Source organism: Astatotilapia calliptera, chromosome 4 (assembly GCF_900246225.1).
Source record: "Astatotilapia calliptera chromosome 4, fAstCal1.2, whole genome shotgun sequence".
Lineage (NCBI taxonomy): Eukaryota > Metazoa > Chordata > Actinopteri > Cichliformes > Cichlidae > Astatotilapia > Astatotilapia calliptera.
The window spans coordinates 11,534,803-11,550,014 of NC_039305.1; the positions used below are offsets into that span (position 1 = coordinate 11,534,803).

The window sequence follows — 15,212 nt, forward strand, 5'->3', positions numbered from 1 at the left end:
TTTACACACCGTAAGCTTCTGTTGGTTTCACCGTTACTTGTAGCCGGCCTGGCCTGAGGTTACTGCAAATGAGGATGCAATATTTATACATGTGATGAAGGTTGTAAGTGTATTGACTTGCTGACCAGGCTAGAAAAGCTGCACTTCATTAACTGAACTCTCTCTACAGGAGACAGAGAGAGAGAGTGTCTGAGCAAGGTGGATGTGAGAATGTCAATAAAATTTCTTGTCATCTTGATGTTAGTTGGAGCGTGGCAAGAGAATAAGGGGGAATCCGTGCATGTAATGGTGCCATATGTGTGACCTCCTTGAATGTGCCATGTACCATAAGATGTTTCGTTTTGTGTCGCATGTGCGCTAGCTGTTGTAAGCTTGGCAGCAGGTGACCTGGATGGGATGAAGTGATGCTGGAGGGTGTTGTGTATTTGTTGGAAGATATGTATGAGGGAAGGAACGGGAATTGCAGGGGTAGGCAGCGGGCCGAGGAGGGAAAGGAGGGGCTGCTGGGTGTCCTGCTAGTGGCCTGCCACACAGACAGCAGCACACCATCTGCTGTATGTTCTCCGTCAACTCTGTGCCAATGAGCCGCTGGGTGATGGACAGCCAGAATGAAGAGGAGGAGCTTAAGGACACATGGTTACCGCAGGGAGGAGCTAGCGATGAAGAAAGTGGGGAACAGTAAGGTGTGTTTTCATATTAGTGCTGATATCAATATTGGATTTAACAGTTCCCCAGTGAAAGCTATGATTGGACAGGTGTGGCTCTAATTTGAGAAGCTATTCTTTTTTCTCCTTTGGTTGCATCAGATCTGTGTGGCCCATGTTGTGTTCCATTAGGCCACTGGCATCATGTTGCTTTGTGTTTTACTTGTGGGTGTATATATTTGTATGAAAATAAGCCTCCACCTATCTGCATGACCTGGCACTTCGGGAATAGTAATAATACAGCAATAATCAGTCACAATCACTATCAGCGCACAGACAGAACATTTGGTTGGATGAAATTAAGAAGATTTTTTTTCTATTGGAATCAGGCACATTGCACATTTACATTGGCTCATGTTCACCCACACTGTTTTGGTGCACATAATTTTGGCAGTCAAATTTTGGCTGAAATTCATTCTCTCTTTTATAGTGTGACCAGAGGAGCAGGAGAGAAAAAGAAAGGAGAACAAGGGAAGTGGAATTTAAAGGAAGAGCGCAGGGTTTTGATGTGATGAGATCTGCTGAAATCCCTCTTAGACTAATCAAAGCTCATTTGGAAACCTGCATGATCATCACACATGGCTTCACAGTCTAATGTGTACTCCCTGCTCCTCCTCCGTGTCCCGACTAATCTGCGATGCTTTAACCTCACTCTGCTCCTGGCTGCACATTCTAATATTTACCCTTAACACACACCCATTTATTCTACTCTGGAAGTAGCTCTTTAGTGCAAATGTTCTTAACCAGCATGAGCTTTGTACACGTACGCCTCACATAGTGAATATTTATCCCCTTAAATCACTGTGCAGTTTTTCATTTGTCTTTGAAATCCAATGGCTGCGTGAGACAAAAGACAATATTTTCATCTGTGAATACAAACTCATACTAACACAAGCAAATAAAGTCATAATCATACTGGCATATAGAAAATCCCTCCACCCCTTTGTCCCGGCAGTCTCCCTGACAGCCTGACATGCGTACCTTGACAAACAGAATGTCCCGCTGATTCCACAGAATGCTTGAGAATGTACCACCCTTCATACATAGTGCTGCTGATCTGAAAGCCCATTAGGCTTGCTTAATGTGGCAGGCATTGCAGGCAGCTGCGCTGTACGTGATGAAGCCCTGACACAGAACTTTCATTTAGCACAGTGTAAAGCGTTGCTGTGTGCATGTGTATTCGTATTTATGTGCACCAGTGGTGGCAGGAAGACCATTACAAGGCTATTTGTAGGTCCTTTCAGTCTGCAATGTGATGGGTATGAATTTCCAAGCATACAGTATAGTGCATAATGTGCCTGTATGTCCATGAGTGCATGGTGATGTGTGCATGCGAGAGTCTGTATGGATCTTTGTGTTTATGTGAGAGTGCTGACATATCCAGATAGATGTGCGTATGAGCCTTTTTGTGTGTATGTGTGCGTGTGTGTGTTTGTGTGTGCCACTCATACCAGGATGGCAGTGCCAGCTGACTGGTTGAATCTGTTCTCATCTCCCCTGTATTTAAGCCTTTGCTCTCAGATCAGTCGTGTGGAAAGGCCCCTGGTCCTTTAGTGCACACGCAGACATTTTTATCTGTCTTCCCCTCCTCTGCCTGGCTTTTTTTCTTCCCTGCCTTTTCCCCTGAACAGTAGCTATTATTTAAGGATAGGGGACTAGCTGTTTTTACACATCTTCTCAACAAAGTGCTTAGTCTCTCGACTGTTCTCCAAGGGTGACACAATGTTTGAATTGGGACTGTTCTCAGTGTATGCTTTTGCTTTCTGTAATGCAGGGCTCGGTGTTTTGTTTTGTTTTTTTTGTTCCATGGAGAGTAGGGCTGTTCGATATAACGATATATATCGGACGACGATATAAAAACATCTATTGTTTGTTTCGTGGTGTCGCAAAATAAACTGTTTACGGCAATATTTTTTCATCGTTTTGATGGTCACTGTAGTGGCTCTATTAATTTCTTAAAGTTCTCTCTTTCTCTTATATTTAATATAACCACACACAAGCGCCTGTTTTTATGCGTTGTGCTTAGCAACAAGACGGTAAAGCCATCGCGTGTCCGCTTGTTTATTTTCCACATAAACCTTTCACAATAAAGCTCAAGATCCTGTTGAGACTTTTCAAAATAAACTGAATCACATGAAAGAGTATGCAGAGTATTTACGGATGAGAAGCAAAAAAAGAGCCGTCAGGTGCTAAAAAATAAACCTTAGACTCAAATGTTAGAACAGGCTTTTCCCCGCAGCACGCGGTGTAATTAATACTTATATACGTTACAACTTATGTCTAAAAATGTATAGTTTCATACATCGTTAAAACACTCGACTCCAGGTACACTTCACGCAAGTCGAGCCGAGATTCACAGAATTTACAGAAAATGTTAAATTTTTGTGATTTATATCATTATCAGGAGGATACATGTCTTATATGATATGGATATGAGCTTTTGGTCATATCGCACAGCCGTAATGGAGGGCTACATAAAGAATTCACTATGCTGTTGCAAGACAGATGCTTTTTTTAAAATGTCTGAGCTGACAGTTTTTTCCAGGTCCAAATGTTGCCATATCCTAAAATTAAAAGTGGGAGCAAAGATTTTAAAAAAAAATGAGTGAGTGAGGGTCTTAAAATCCAATATTGAATTTGCACAGTTAAAGACACGTCTTTCAGTCCTGCAGAAATATTAAAATTGTAATTTTAAAACAGTGACCTACTCATAAATTCATAAGAGCTGACTCTGACAGGCTTATGCCAATAATATCTTTAGAGGAGGCAATAAAAGAGTGCTACTAACACATAGCTTTTTGTCGCCGTGTACTTTCCTAAACAGCATGTAACTTTGAGGCTTCACAAGCAGCATTTTGTATTTCCTTATTCCCTTCATTTTGTTAACTCACAGCTCTACACTTTTCGCTTGAGTATATGTCAAGCAGAGCACTGAAGCTGAATTAGTTGAACTAAATCACTGAATTAGTTGATTAGATTCAGTTGCATTTAAATGAGTCCATGACGGGAACATAGTAAAGATCCTTTCCTTGTTGAAATTAATTCTGAATGCAATTAATTTGCATTCATAAATACTTTTAGAACTACAAAGGCGCTGAGAAAGTGCATCACTCACCAAAGTCAGCGCTCTACCTCAAAGATTTGAAGAAAGTGATCGACTGCTGTGACAAAAATGTATTAGCTCTTCCTTTTGCTTTACTTCAAGTGTCACTACAATTATCATAGTGGTTTGTATGTTCTTGCTCATATGTAGTACAGTACCCACTCGCTATTTTTATGGTCATATTTAAGCACTCACTGCACATCTTTGTGGATAGAGATCTGAGACATGAAATGAAGAATATATATCTGTGTGTGTGTGTGTGTGCGTGTGTGTGTGTGTGTGTGTGTGCGTGTGTGCGTGTGTGTTTAACACACTTGTTAAATAGCCTGTCAAAAAACAAAAAACATGTTTTAGAAATCTGTCAAAAACCTATATATTTACCTTTCTATTTATTTATTTATTTATTTGGCAAATAACACATTGGACATCTGTGTAAGTGTAACATTCAGTCACTAAGACAAATTTTCATCTCAGGAATGCAAATAAAAAATGGCATCTTAATCAAAAAATCATAATGTGCTTCACATTTTTTCTGCTTTTTTGTAAAACAGTAAATTTGAAAATTCATGGATAACAGCAATAATTACATTTTAGCATTAAAAATATCACTTTGATTAAAGACCTGGTGTGTAATAGTGGAATACCTATTACAGAAGCAAAAATGGATTTGGTAATTACAAATACTGTTTATATATATGTATATATATATATATATATATATATATATATATATATATACATACTTATTCAGCCAAGTACATTTGTTGTTTGAACTTAATTCAAAATTAGTCTCCGGTGTTACCTCAGCCACTATCCTGGCAACTTCAGCATAGTTTAATGTAGTTATTTTTTTTAAGGTGCCTCTGAACATAATTCAGACAGTGACTGATTACATGAGCAACAACACTGTAATTGGAAAAACAGAATTTCTTAGAGACAGGCATGTTGTATCCTGTCAGGTTCACATTGCTCCTGCTTGCAACACCTGGTACTTTGCAGTGATTTATTATTTGTAATTAATTCTACACGGTAACTTTGAATCTCGATCAGTCTTGTGTATTTCACATCCCCGAGTTCACATGGGAAGGATGCTCAGTAGAAGAGTACAGTTACTAACTTTGACCAATTCTCCTTTGACACAAATATTAGTTGCAGGATCACAGAGGCAGTTGACTATTGCTGGACTTAAATGACATAAATAATAAACTATAGAGACAAGTTCATTTCTAATAGCTTGGATTTTTATAGACCAAGGCCATCCAAACTGCATGTTGTGTGTTCACTGAGACAAGTAAATGCTCCCATTTTGTCTGAAAATGACCTTTGAGTATGCTTTAGCGTGGCTTTTCTCTTTCATAAAGCTGAAATCCACAGCCTTTACTGACACTAATTGCTAATCTAGTGGCTTGTGAATATTGCATATCATCTGGATTTTGCAATAAAGAGCTGCTCTAAAGCCTTTTTTCTCCCTATTCTCTCTCAGTGCCCCTTGTGTGTGTGTTTTCAAGCTTTTGTTGCTTTCTCATCTTATTTGCAACAGTCAGTTCTTCTCACTTCTCTCCTCTCATTTTCATCCAGTCTCTCAGCCCCCCCCCCCCAAAACCTTAGCTATTATACCCCCTTTTTGCGCTGTGATATACTTCCCCACACACTCCCTCCTATCTCTTTCCTGGCCTCCCATTCTGTTCGCCCATCATCGTTTCTGCTCTCCTCCTTTTTAAACTCTCAGCTCTCCCCATCACTCGACCCCACTTTCTATCGAGCTTCCATCATTGAGATTAACCCCGCTGCCTCCTGCAAGCCACATTTTCCTCCTTTCCTTACCCTCTACCTCCCGTCCGTTAGCAGCGCACATCTCTTGTCGTTGTTATTCGTTTCTCTTCGCCTCTTTCTGCCTTCTGTCATATCTCGTTCGCTACCTCCCTTGCTCGCTCCCTGGTGCTGAGAGTTACTGTGCTCTTCAAAGCCCTTGGCTGAGAGCAGTAGATCACAGAGAGGCCTGTGTGAGTGAAAGGTTAATGGATGGCCTTTGAACATATATTGGGCGTTGGGGGGGGGGGGGGGGGGGAGAAGGAGGGACCGACGGGGCGGTGTGGCGGCGTGTTCTTTCAAACCTCACTTTGAAGATGACGCACGCCGCTCTCATGTGCTTGTGACTGTATACGGGGTTGTGCCTTTTTGTTTATTCATTCATGTTAGTGTATGTGTGTTTGCGCCCATTTTGTTTGTGTGTTTGTGTGTTTGTGTTTGCTTGTAGTCGTGTGTATGCAAGGGCATGTTAGTTTGTGTACATTGATTTGTGTACTGCAAACAAGCTTCTACATCAAGGATTGAGTACTGTGTTCCTGTTTGTGCAGTCGCGTGATAGCTGCCTCTGTTCTCTCCGGGCCGTGGTGTGTAACTTTGAGGCTTTGTAGCCGTACAGGACTGCATGTGTGTGTATGTGAGACGGCTGGTTTGTGAACATGTACAAAGGTGTGTATGTATCAAGCATGTTATGTGATTAAGAATGTGGGCATTTGCTTATCTCGTGTTCTGTGGAATGCAGAGTGATAGTTAATAGCAGCAGCTTACGGCTGGAAACCAAGAGCAGAGAGAGTAGAGAAGTGAAGAAAGAGAGAGCTAGATCACAGCAGAGAGGGTGGCAATACAGTGAAAGGGAGTAAAGGAGGAGAATGGAATTGAAATGAGAAACTAGAGGTAAAGGGCTGGGAAGGAAGGTGAAGCTAAGAGGTGGGGAGAATGAGGGGAGTGTGTTGGGGACAAGTAAAGGTAAATGAGATCGTTTCCAGGTGGATGAAATTAGATGAGGGATTGAGGGATGGTGCGAGGTGAAAAAGAAAAACACAGAGAGAGGAGGAAACTCACAGTGTTACTCATTACAGTGCAAGTGAATACAATGGCCTGTAAGTGTAGGAGGAATATTTTAATTCATGCTGTAGCTATGAAAACATGAAAGTAGAGGAGCACACAAAATCCTCCGTGCTGTAGTTAACCACATAAGTATACTCGCAAACAGATCGATCACCTCATAAACATGCAGAGTGAAAATACACTCAGGCGCACACACTGTCCAAGCGTCCGGACCTTTGGCTTAGTGTATAAGGAGGTTAATTAAGTGTCTAATGCAGCAGCGGGGCCGGGCTTTGACACTCATCTTTCCTAACAGGTCTCCGGTTGCGACTTACGACTTTTTCAAATCCACACACACACACAGACTCATACTTGCACACACCTTTTTTTCTGACAGCACTCCGCACAAGCTACTCACTCCGTCTTCCCCTCTCTCCTCCACACTTTGACTTTCTTTTTTCTCATCACTTGCTTCTGCTCTTCATTTCCTCGCCAACTTCCCCGCTTTCCTCTCTCTGCTTCTCTGTCTCTACTCCATTCCTTCCTCATCCCTGTGGCTGTTTCCCTGCAGCACCAGCAGTTTTACTCCAGCACAGTGTTTATATGAATCTAGGTCTGACTCACTGTCTGCTGGCCTGCCTCCTCTGATATGTGCTGGAAACATAGAACAGAATAGAGTTGTGGTGGGCCTGTAGCACTGCTCCCTTCCCCGGGGAGATGGAGGATATTTTACACCCGGTGAATCTCCTACTTTTTAGGCAGGCTGATTTTTATTTTGGGCTATGCCGATTCCCCCTGTTGAGGCACTTTTATTGCATAATTAGGCGCCAGGGCTAGCAATGAAGTGGTTTGACAGTATGAGCACGTCCCGTCTCGCCTCCCTCCTCAAGTTTGTGTGTATGTTGTTCAGTGTCTCAGCGGTTTTTTTAACCACCCGTCTTAATATCTATGCAATGCCTGCTAGTTCCCCCCACAGCAAAGTTTGTCAACGCACAGAGCGAGAGAGAGTTCTTGAGGTTGAGGATGGATGATGGGTAGAGCTTGTGTGCATTTGCCTGCGAGAGTTTGTGTGTATGTGCTTGTCCGTAATTGCAAATGCCTGAGTGTGTGTTGTGTGAGAGTGTAAGTATCCCGTTTCCAACAGGGGCACATTTAATTCTCTTATGAATGATGTAATGTTATGGGCTATGTTGTAATTCAGTTCTGTTAGAGGACGGGGCTGCTGAGGAGAGAAGCTGTCTTATTGAGCAGATCCCAACAATAGGAGGCCTCCTCTCCCACGAATCTGTCTGCCTCATTTCTTTTATGTCACTGACCTTGTGCCTCCACAAAGAATAGTCGTTATGCTCATCTGCTGCCAGCACTTTGTTTGAAGGTTTCTATCTTTTTCCATTGTTACCCTGTCTCATTTGCTGTGCCATTCCATTTCTTCCTCCTGTGTGCTTGTGCGACTCAGCTCCATCACAGTGGATGTGTGTCATTTTGGCACTGCTTTGTGTTCTGACCTTATAGCAAGACTGGTGACTCCCTATACAGTCACTCCTCATCTCATCTCTTCTGTCTCCTTTGCCTGCAGCAGACAGGCGGAGGAGTCAGAGATGAGATAGCATCCTAGCTTTGAGGCCAGCATTTCTCCCTCCCATCCAAAGTCACACACACACATGCACACGCACTGTCCCACAAGCTCAGGCTGCCCCCACCCCTCGCACCCTCATGTTAGGCCTTTAGGTTTGTCTCAGCATGTCACTTTGTCACAACTCCTCAGCTTGAAGGCTGCCTGGATGTGACAGTTCTGGCCACATCGCCTCAGCCTGTCTGTGGTGACAGGCCATGCTCCAGTGAGTCATTACGCTAACTCGCAGTGCTAAGTGAGTCGCTAAGATGCAGCACTAAGCTGATAAGGAGCTCTAGAAATTGGTTGGGATCAGCTGGAGAGGGATCCCCATCACTGAGACCTCTCAGTTCTGTCCAATGACTGTAAAATTACTTGTTCTTCCTCGCCAGCTTTACTAAAGAACTAACCTAAAACTTATGAGGGAGTTAGCTCTTTGCGTTAGCTCTAATGCTAAGGGTATATGTAGATGTAAGGGGTGTTTTAATAATACCACTGGTATATGTGGGCAAAAATAGGAAAATGACCTATATAACAAGAAACCTCCCCACTACTGGACAAAATGTTTCCAGTTCTATGCTTCAGTGCTAGGCTAATGAGTAGTACTGGGAGACAGAGAGGCTAAAAGGGCTGATCATATCATCACAAAAAAACACTCTTCCAAAAGCACACACCACGAGCCACAGAGCTCCACAAGTATAATCTCCTGTTGTGACTCAGTCGCATACTTGCTGGATACCTCCAAGGCCAAACTTTCACAGAGAAAGACACTATAGTTTCTGTGAGAGCCTCGGTGATAATACATCCCAAGGTCAAACTGTCTGAGGTGGTGAAATGAAGATGCTTTTATGTTTGAAAGCACATCGCTGCTGATGAAGACAAATCTTTGTCTGTTCGTACAGAAAATGTAAAATCATTTTGAATGCCACCTGTTTTAGTCAGTACTGACATAACAGACCAAACATTTTCTCTTAACTTTTCTCAAGTGTTGGGCATGGCTCTGGTTGCAGGTAAGATTTTCTTATCACTCCTCATCAGTTATATCGGATTTGCGCGCAAAGTTGTTATGTGCACTGCAGCTACAGACGTAAGATTAAGAATAGATTTAAAGACTAATAGGAGTAGAGAGCATATGAGCATGCAAAGTCTAGATTGACTTGTGCAAAATTATGTTCTTGTCTGATGGTTCAAGCATCTATCCACCCTCAGGCTTTAATTACTGTGTGAGGATAATGAGTCAAATCCAATCAGTTCTCTCTGTTGCTCTTAATTTGTATGGAGCTTCTATTTGAAGCCAACCGCTTCAGCCCTTCACACCAGCTGCCCTGGAGTGACACCAGGGCTCTGGCTGTGTGGCTGTGTGTGTGTGACCTCTGTCACTTCCACTCTGCCACATCCATGAAAATCAGCTCGTATAATTACTGAATTGGCCCTTTATTGGTATGTGTAACAATTGGTAGCATTTCTTGAGCACGGTGGCTGTTAATGCAGTTTTATACACCACAGGAGATAAGTCATAGTCTTACTGCGAGGGATTACATCCAAGTATACATATGGCTGCTGCAGAGAAAGTCACTCCATTCAGCTATTATGAGTCTGACAGACAAGACTAAATGCCCATGTGTGTTATTGTGTGTGTCTGTGTGTGCTGGCTAAAGAGACCCTGAAACCTTAATGGATTCCTGCAGAGTGAAGGACAATCATAGCCCATGGCCAGGCCAAGCTTATCCTCTGCTCATCTCATCTCAGCTCAGCTCAGAGCCAGTCACAGCTCCAGCTAGGCCTCAGGCCATCTGGCTGGCACGCTACCACATACACACACCCTCTCACACACACATAGACACTGAATCCATCCCTCAAGTTAATAAGATCCATGCTTGTTGTGAATACACCATTCAGAAATTTCTGTATGGATGCAAGATGAATCCTTCTGTATATCTAAACTTTAAAACCCACCTTAGAACTGCAACTTGTCAAAAAGTGGTTGCGTTGCTCTGAATTATGTCGGTGTGAAATATGATATATTAATGACACAAGCAGAGATTTGCAGGGGTGCTAGAAATAGGATAGTTATCTAGCTGCCACACTGAAATTTACTGGCTCATAATGGCTGTGCTCAATTAAGGCTAAATATATGCTGTAACAGCTGGGCCGGAGAAAGTTATACCTGGGAAAAAAGACAACGGATTTAGGTCCATACAACAGTCTCTGCATAAATTTGGTAATGTTTCATAATCAAGTACATATCATTGTGATTCAGCAGACTTTTGCCTAGTCATTGACTATATAAAGTGTAACTGTAAGATCTAAGTGAGATATCCCACATAATGTTTCACAATTATATAAAGCTTATGAAAGGTACATTGTTGAGCTTTGTGCAAAAAGTTCTGTGCCAATGTCTTGAGCCATTATTATTCACCTTTTTGCTACAATACAGCCTGAACTGTCTTAGGCAAGCTTTCTTGTATCTTCTTTAAGCAGTGTTCAGGAATAGTTTTCGAGGCTAGTTAAAAGAAATTCTAAGGTCTTTTTTGGGGATGTTTGCTGCCTTTTGTTCTGTTTTCTGTCATGATGATGCCATCCTGCTTCAATAATGTGGCGGTCTGGGCTCTGGGGAGGTCAGTCCATAATTGATAGTGTTCTGTTGTACGTTTGTATGTGTGTGTTTTTCTATCCAGATGTGTTGCCATTGCCAATCAGTTGCTTTCCAGATGGTGTTGCATGGTGATTCAAAATCTAATGGTACTTTTCATAATTTCGTCATTTTTGACAAGATCCCCAAACCCCAACTCCATTTCGGGCAGTGGTGTCTACACTACTGCCTGAAATAGAGCTCAAAAGCCTCCATTAGCCTTCATTGTGTTTTACAGAAGGTTGTGGACACTCACTGTTGCACCTCTCTCCTGACCTTCCCTGTACATACTGATCATTCCACTGATTTTCAGTCTAGTTCTTGTGTTATGTGGCGTACCTCGCCTCTTTTCCCTGTTTTTTTTTTTTCCTTACCAACTACTTTTTGACAGGTGTCTATTGAGACCTTTCCTGATAAAGGCTTAGTGAACTGTGGATAGAGCCCAGTTAGTTAGTTCTGCCAATTCATTTTTTTCCAATGTGGTCAAATCTTTTTAAATCAGGAGATAAGCCAAGTTGTCTGTTTTGTGTGGACTCAACACGTTCATTCTTTAGTTAGTTGTCTTTTATATGCCTATAAATTATTCATAGTGCAATATTAAGTGCCTTTACAAACAAACAAAACTAAATTCTTTGAAAAGGGTGAAGGACTAGACTGAAATTGAGAAAATAGAGTCAGTGTCCAAATTAAAAGTTTGAAATACCATCAGAAAGCCTGGTGCTCAAGACCACTTTTAACAAAATTAGAAAAAAGTCTGGCTTCTTAGAGGCAAAATATAAAGAAATGACAAGTGGCTCAAGATGTTTACACAGTACTGTAAATATATGCACTTCTTTTGAAACTCTGCTGAAGAAATAGCTTAAAGGAGATCTTCGCAGCTCAGTGGCAGTATATGGAACTGAAAAGCCAGAAATGCTGTATTTACCATTTAAATTTGCTTGGTATATAAAGTGTGGTTAATGAGTGAGCTGCTGCCTCTGGTAGGGACTAATATTCTTTGCGCCAACCTACAGTGTAAGCTGACTAAGTGTGATCACTCCTGGTGGCCCGCTTCACTTTTACTTCCCTCTTGGCTCATTGTAAGGTTATAATCACTGGCCAGCTGTACACTGCTGCGTATTCACACCACAGGGTAGTTAAGACGACAAGGCCACACACTGACACTACGCATTGTATCCCCACTGTGACACAAGAACTCTGTGTGTATGCATGGATGTGTGCAAGTGTATGTGTGCTTGAATGTGATCTTGCATACTCGTCTGCACAGTGCGTCTGCGTATGTGCTAATTTGCTTCTGTGGGTCTTGTGCGTTTGAGTGTGGACTTGTTTGTCTGGCCTCGCCTGCTGTTTGCATCTCCATGTGCTTTAATTAGTATGCGCTTTTGCATTTAGGCCTTTGTGATTTGGCACTGGCACTGTATTCTGGCGAGGCATAAAAGATTTGAAGTCTGTCTGTGCTAGTCATTCAGCCTTAATGGCGTTAGTTACACAACTGAACTGAAATCCCTGCTGCATAAATGGGTGGCATTTAGAAATATGAGCAAGTCTGATGGCAGTGAATCATGTAGCACAGTGCTGCAGAGCATGTCTGGGATGACTGACATTGACATTGACCCAGATGGGCACTCCTTCTGAATGGACAGTGGCTGAAACTTAAGCACTGCTAGCTCAGTGTCAGAAAAGGAAAACAGCCCTGCTCTGTGGGTTTCAGCAATAAGAGTAGTGGGGGAGAGGGGCTGACTCAGTGCCCTTGTCTGCTGCTGAGCCTGTCTGGCAAGGGGAAGCGCTATATAGTGAAAGCCTTGGTTTATAAAGAAGTTGCACCCTGTTAAAGTACACCTACCGCCACTCTGTGTAGATTTCACAGGATTCCCACCATCTGGGTAATATGTATCATGTCCTCCTTACTGACACTGCAAAGGAGATCTCGGTCAAAGCCTTCTGGTCCTTCAGGACAGCCGACAGCTCCACACCTAGCTATCTCTGAAGCAGCTCCAAATCTAAGGATGCCATTTTCCCAAAAGAAGTTTTAAAGTCAGTTCAGTACCACGGATAGCAGCTCTCACAGGGCCTGGCATGAGGCTCACAAAAGGAGCGTTGGCTGTCCTTCAGTTTCACTTCCAGATCACTCACTCTACTCCTGTCTACTTCTGTTCAGTCTCTGTGCCCCTGCCTCCACCTGCACTGTAAAGGAAGCTGGCAGCCTTTTTTTTTTTTTAGGCTGAATGGAGAAGCAGTTGGAAAGGTATGCAGTTATGGAGAGAGCTGGAGAGGCAATGAGTGTCTCTCTCAGCACCTCTTTGCAGGCCTCTTTCATGCCTCTCAGCCTGGCTCAGTGATTAACCCTGAGTACCCCGCTTTCCCTGCTGACCCTTCTCCACACAGAGCCGCAGGAGTACATTGACATGCCTCTCAGACAGCTGATTACCAGCAGTGGGTGTGGAAATGGTGTACACACCAGAGTTGAAAATGCATACAGATGCTCTCTGTCTCTCTTTTTTTTTTTTTTTTTACTTCTTTCACCTCTATTTCCTCTCTTGCTCAGACCTAATCCAACATTTCTGATAGGTAGAATACACTAAAAGATGCGAGAAAGTACATTGGGATGAGTATGATAAGCTGCTGTCTGGCAGTGTGTAGGAGTTTGTTAACATTTGAAACTCTCACAGTTTGTTTCACAAGTGGTGCAGTATCTCATTGCAAAAGCTGGTATGTCTCCAAATCCTTCATGCCAATATGTGGAAAGTGGTCGGCCAGGCTGTGCATCAGTAGCACTGCAAAATTACCATTCAATGAAGGCAAGTCAATAATGGCTCGTTTGTGTTTTACATGAGGACAGCAGGAACCACTTTCATACCACCTGCTCCTGTCAAACATGCATATATGATTTACAATTACACGGAACAACGAGGTGCCTCCTAAAAGTGTATATTAAGGTTCAATGAGTTATCAATAACTTTGCCTCTCTCTCTTTCCTCTCCAGCTCTGAGCCGGTCAATGATGCCCTTCGGTTTGATGCGCCGGGAGCTGGCTTGTGAAGGCTACCCGATCGAGCTGCGTTGCCCTGGAAGTGATGTCATCATGATTGAGACGGCTAACTATGGCCGCACCGATGACAAAATCTGTGACGCAGACCCCTTTCAGATGGAGAATGTGCAGTGCTACCTGCCCGACGCCTTCAAGATAATGTCACAGAGGTGACTATTGATCTGTTTAGATCTTGTGTGTGTGTGTGTGTGTTTGTGCAGAGTAAGAGCCCGGTATTGGCAGAGGAAACAAGATTTTATTTCACAACACAGTTCCTCTAGATTTACTTGCTTTTCCTCTTCAGATGCACAATTTGGGCACCTTGTGGCAAATTGTAGATCTTTTTTGTAATAACATTAAGTAAAACCAATGTCAAACTGAGGCTTTCCTTAAATGTAATTTAATGTTTCATTTTTATTTAATTAAGAATACAAAATGACAATAATTGTAGCAGGTGGCACAATTTGGGAGGAAATTGTTATCAACTAACTATTCTTAGTGACAGCTCTTGCTAACATTATAATGAAGTTTGAGACTATACTGGTGGAATTGTTAGTAAAGTAACTTCCAACTTTAAGTACATGAAAGAAGGGGGAAAAAGCATTAATATTTGAAGGAAGTTTAGTTGTTTAATGTGTGTTTGCTCCAGGATTTTATTTACTTCTCTTCACTTAAAAATAACTAACAGGCAATTTGCCGGGGGCCACTTGAACTTGTGCATTCAAACGTTTCTTTTGGGAAACACTGAAGTCAGCATACTTGACTAACGCTGCTGTGTCTTGGCAAAACTTTTATTTGTAAGGAATTGTGTGTGTGTGTGTGTGTGTGTGTGTGTGTGTGTGTGTGTGTGTGTGTGTGTGTGTGTGTGTGCGCGCGTGAGTGTGTGAGTGCGCTTAGTTTCATGTATGCATGAGAATCTATATGTTTATTGCTGGAGTATTTGTAGCGCTTCCTACAGCTGCTCTCTGTGTTTGTGCTCAGCATCTGCTTCCTTTTAGCTCAGATCAATGGAAGCTCTCTTCCAGCTATCCACCACGCTTGTAATGGAGGCACAGGGTGCTAGCTTGAGCAAGGGAGGGAGGGAAGTAGTAGGGGGTGGAGGAGAAAATTGAGGGGGTAAAGGAAGAAGAAAGACTTGTAGAAATGATAGGATGATAGAGAGAGTGCAGCAGAGATTTGAGATATGAATGGAGAGAAAGAGTGTGCAGTGGGGAAATGCTCAAAGCTGGATAGAGAAGGATTATGTGGTGAGAATAACTAAGTGCACGTGCGTGTGGATGT

The 15,212-nt window shown here is 42.5% G+C and overlaps 1 protein-coding gene across 3 annotated transcripts in view; it reads left to right on the top strand.

The window, feature by feature from the left end:
• Positions 1-15,212, top strand: part of adgrl1a (adhesion G protein-coupled receptor L1a) — a 151,986-nt gene that overhangs the window by 93,517 nt on the left and 43,257 nt on the right. For all 3 annotated transcript variants that reach the window (XM_026164639.1, XM_026164638.1, XM_026164640.1), the window contains exon 3: positions 13,888-14,101. In XM_026164639.1, coding sequence (XP_026020424.1) covers positions 13,888-14,101 — 214 coding nt within the window. The remainder of the gene's footprint in view (positions 1-13,887; positions 14,102-15,212) is intronic.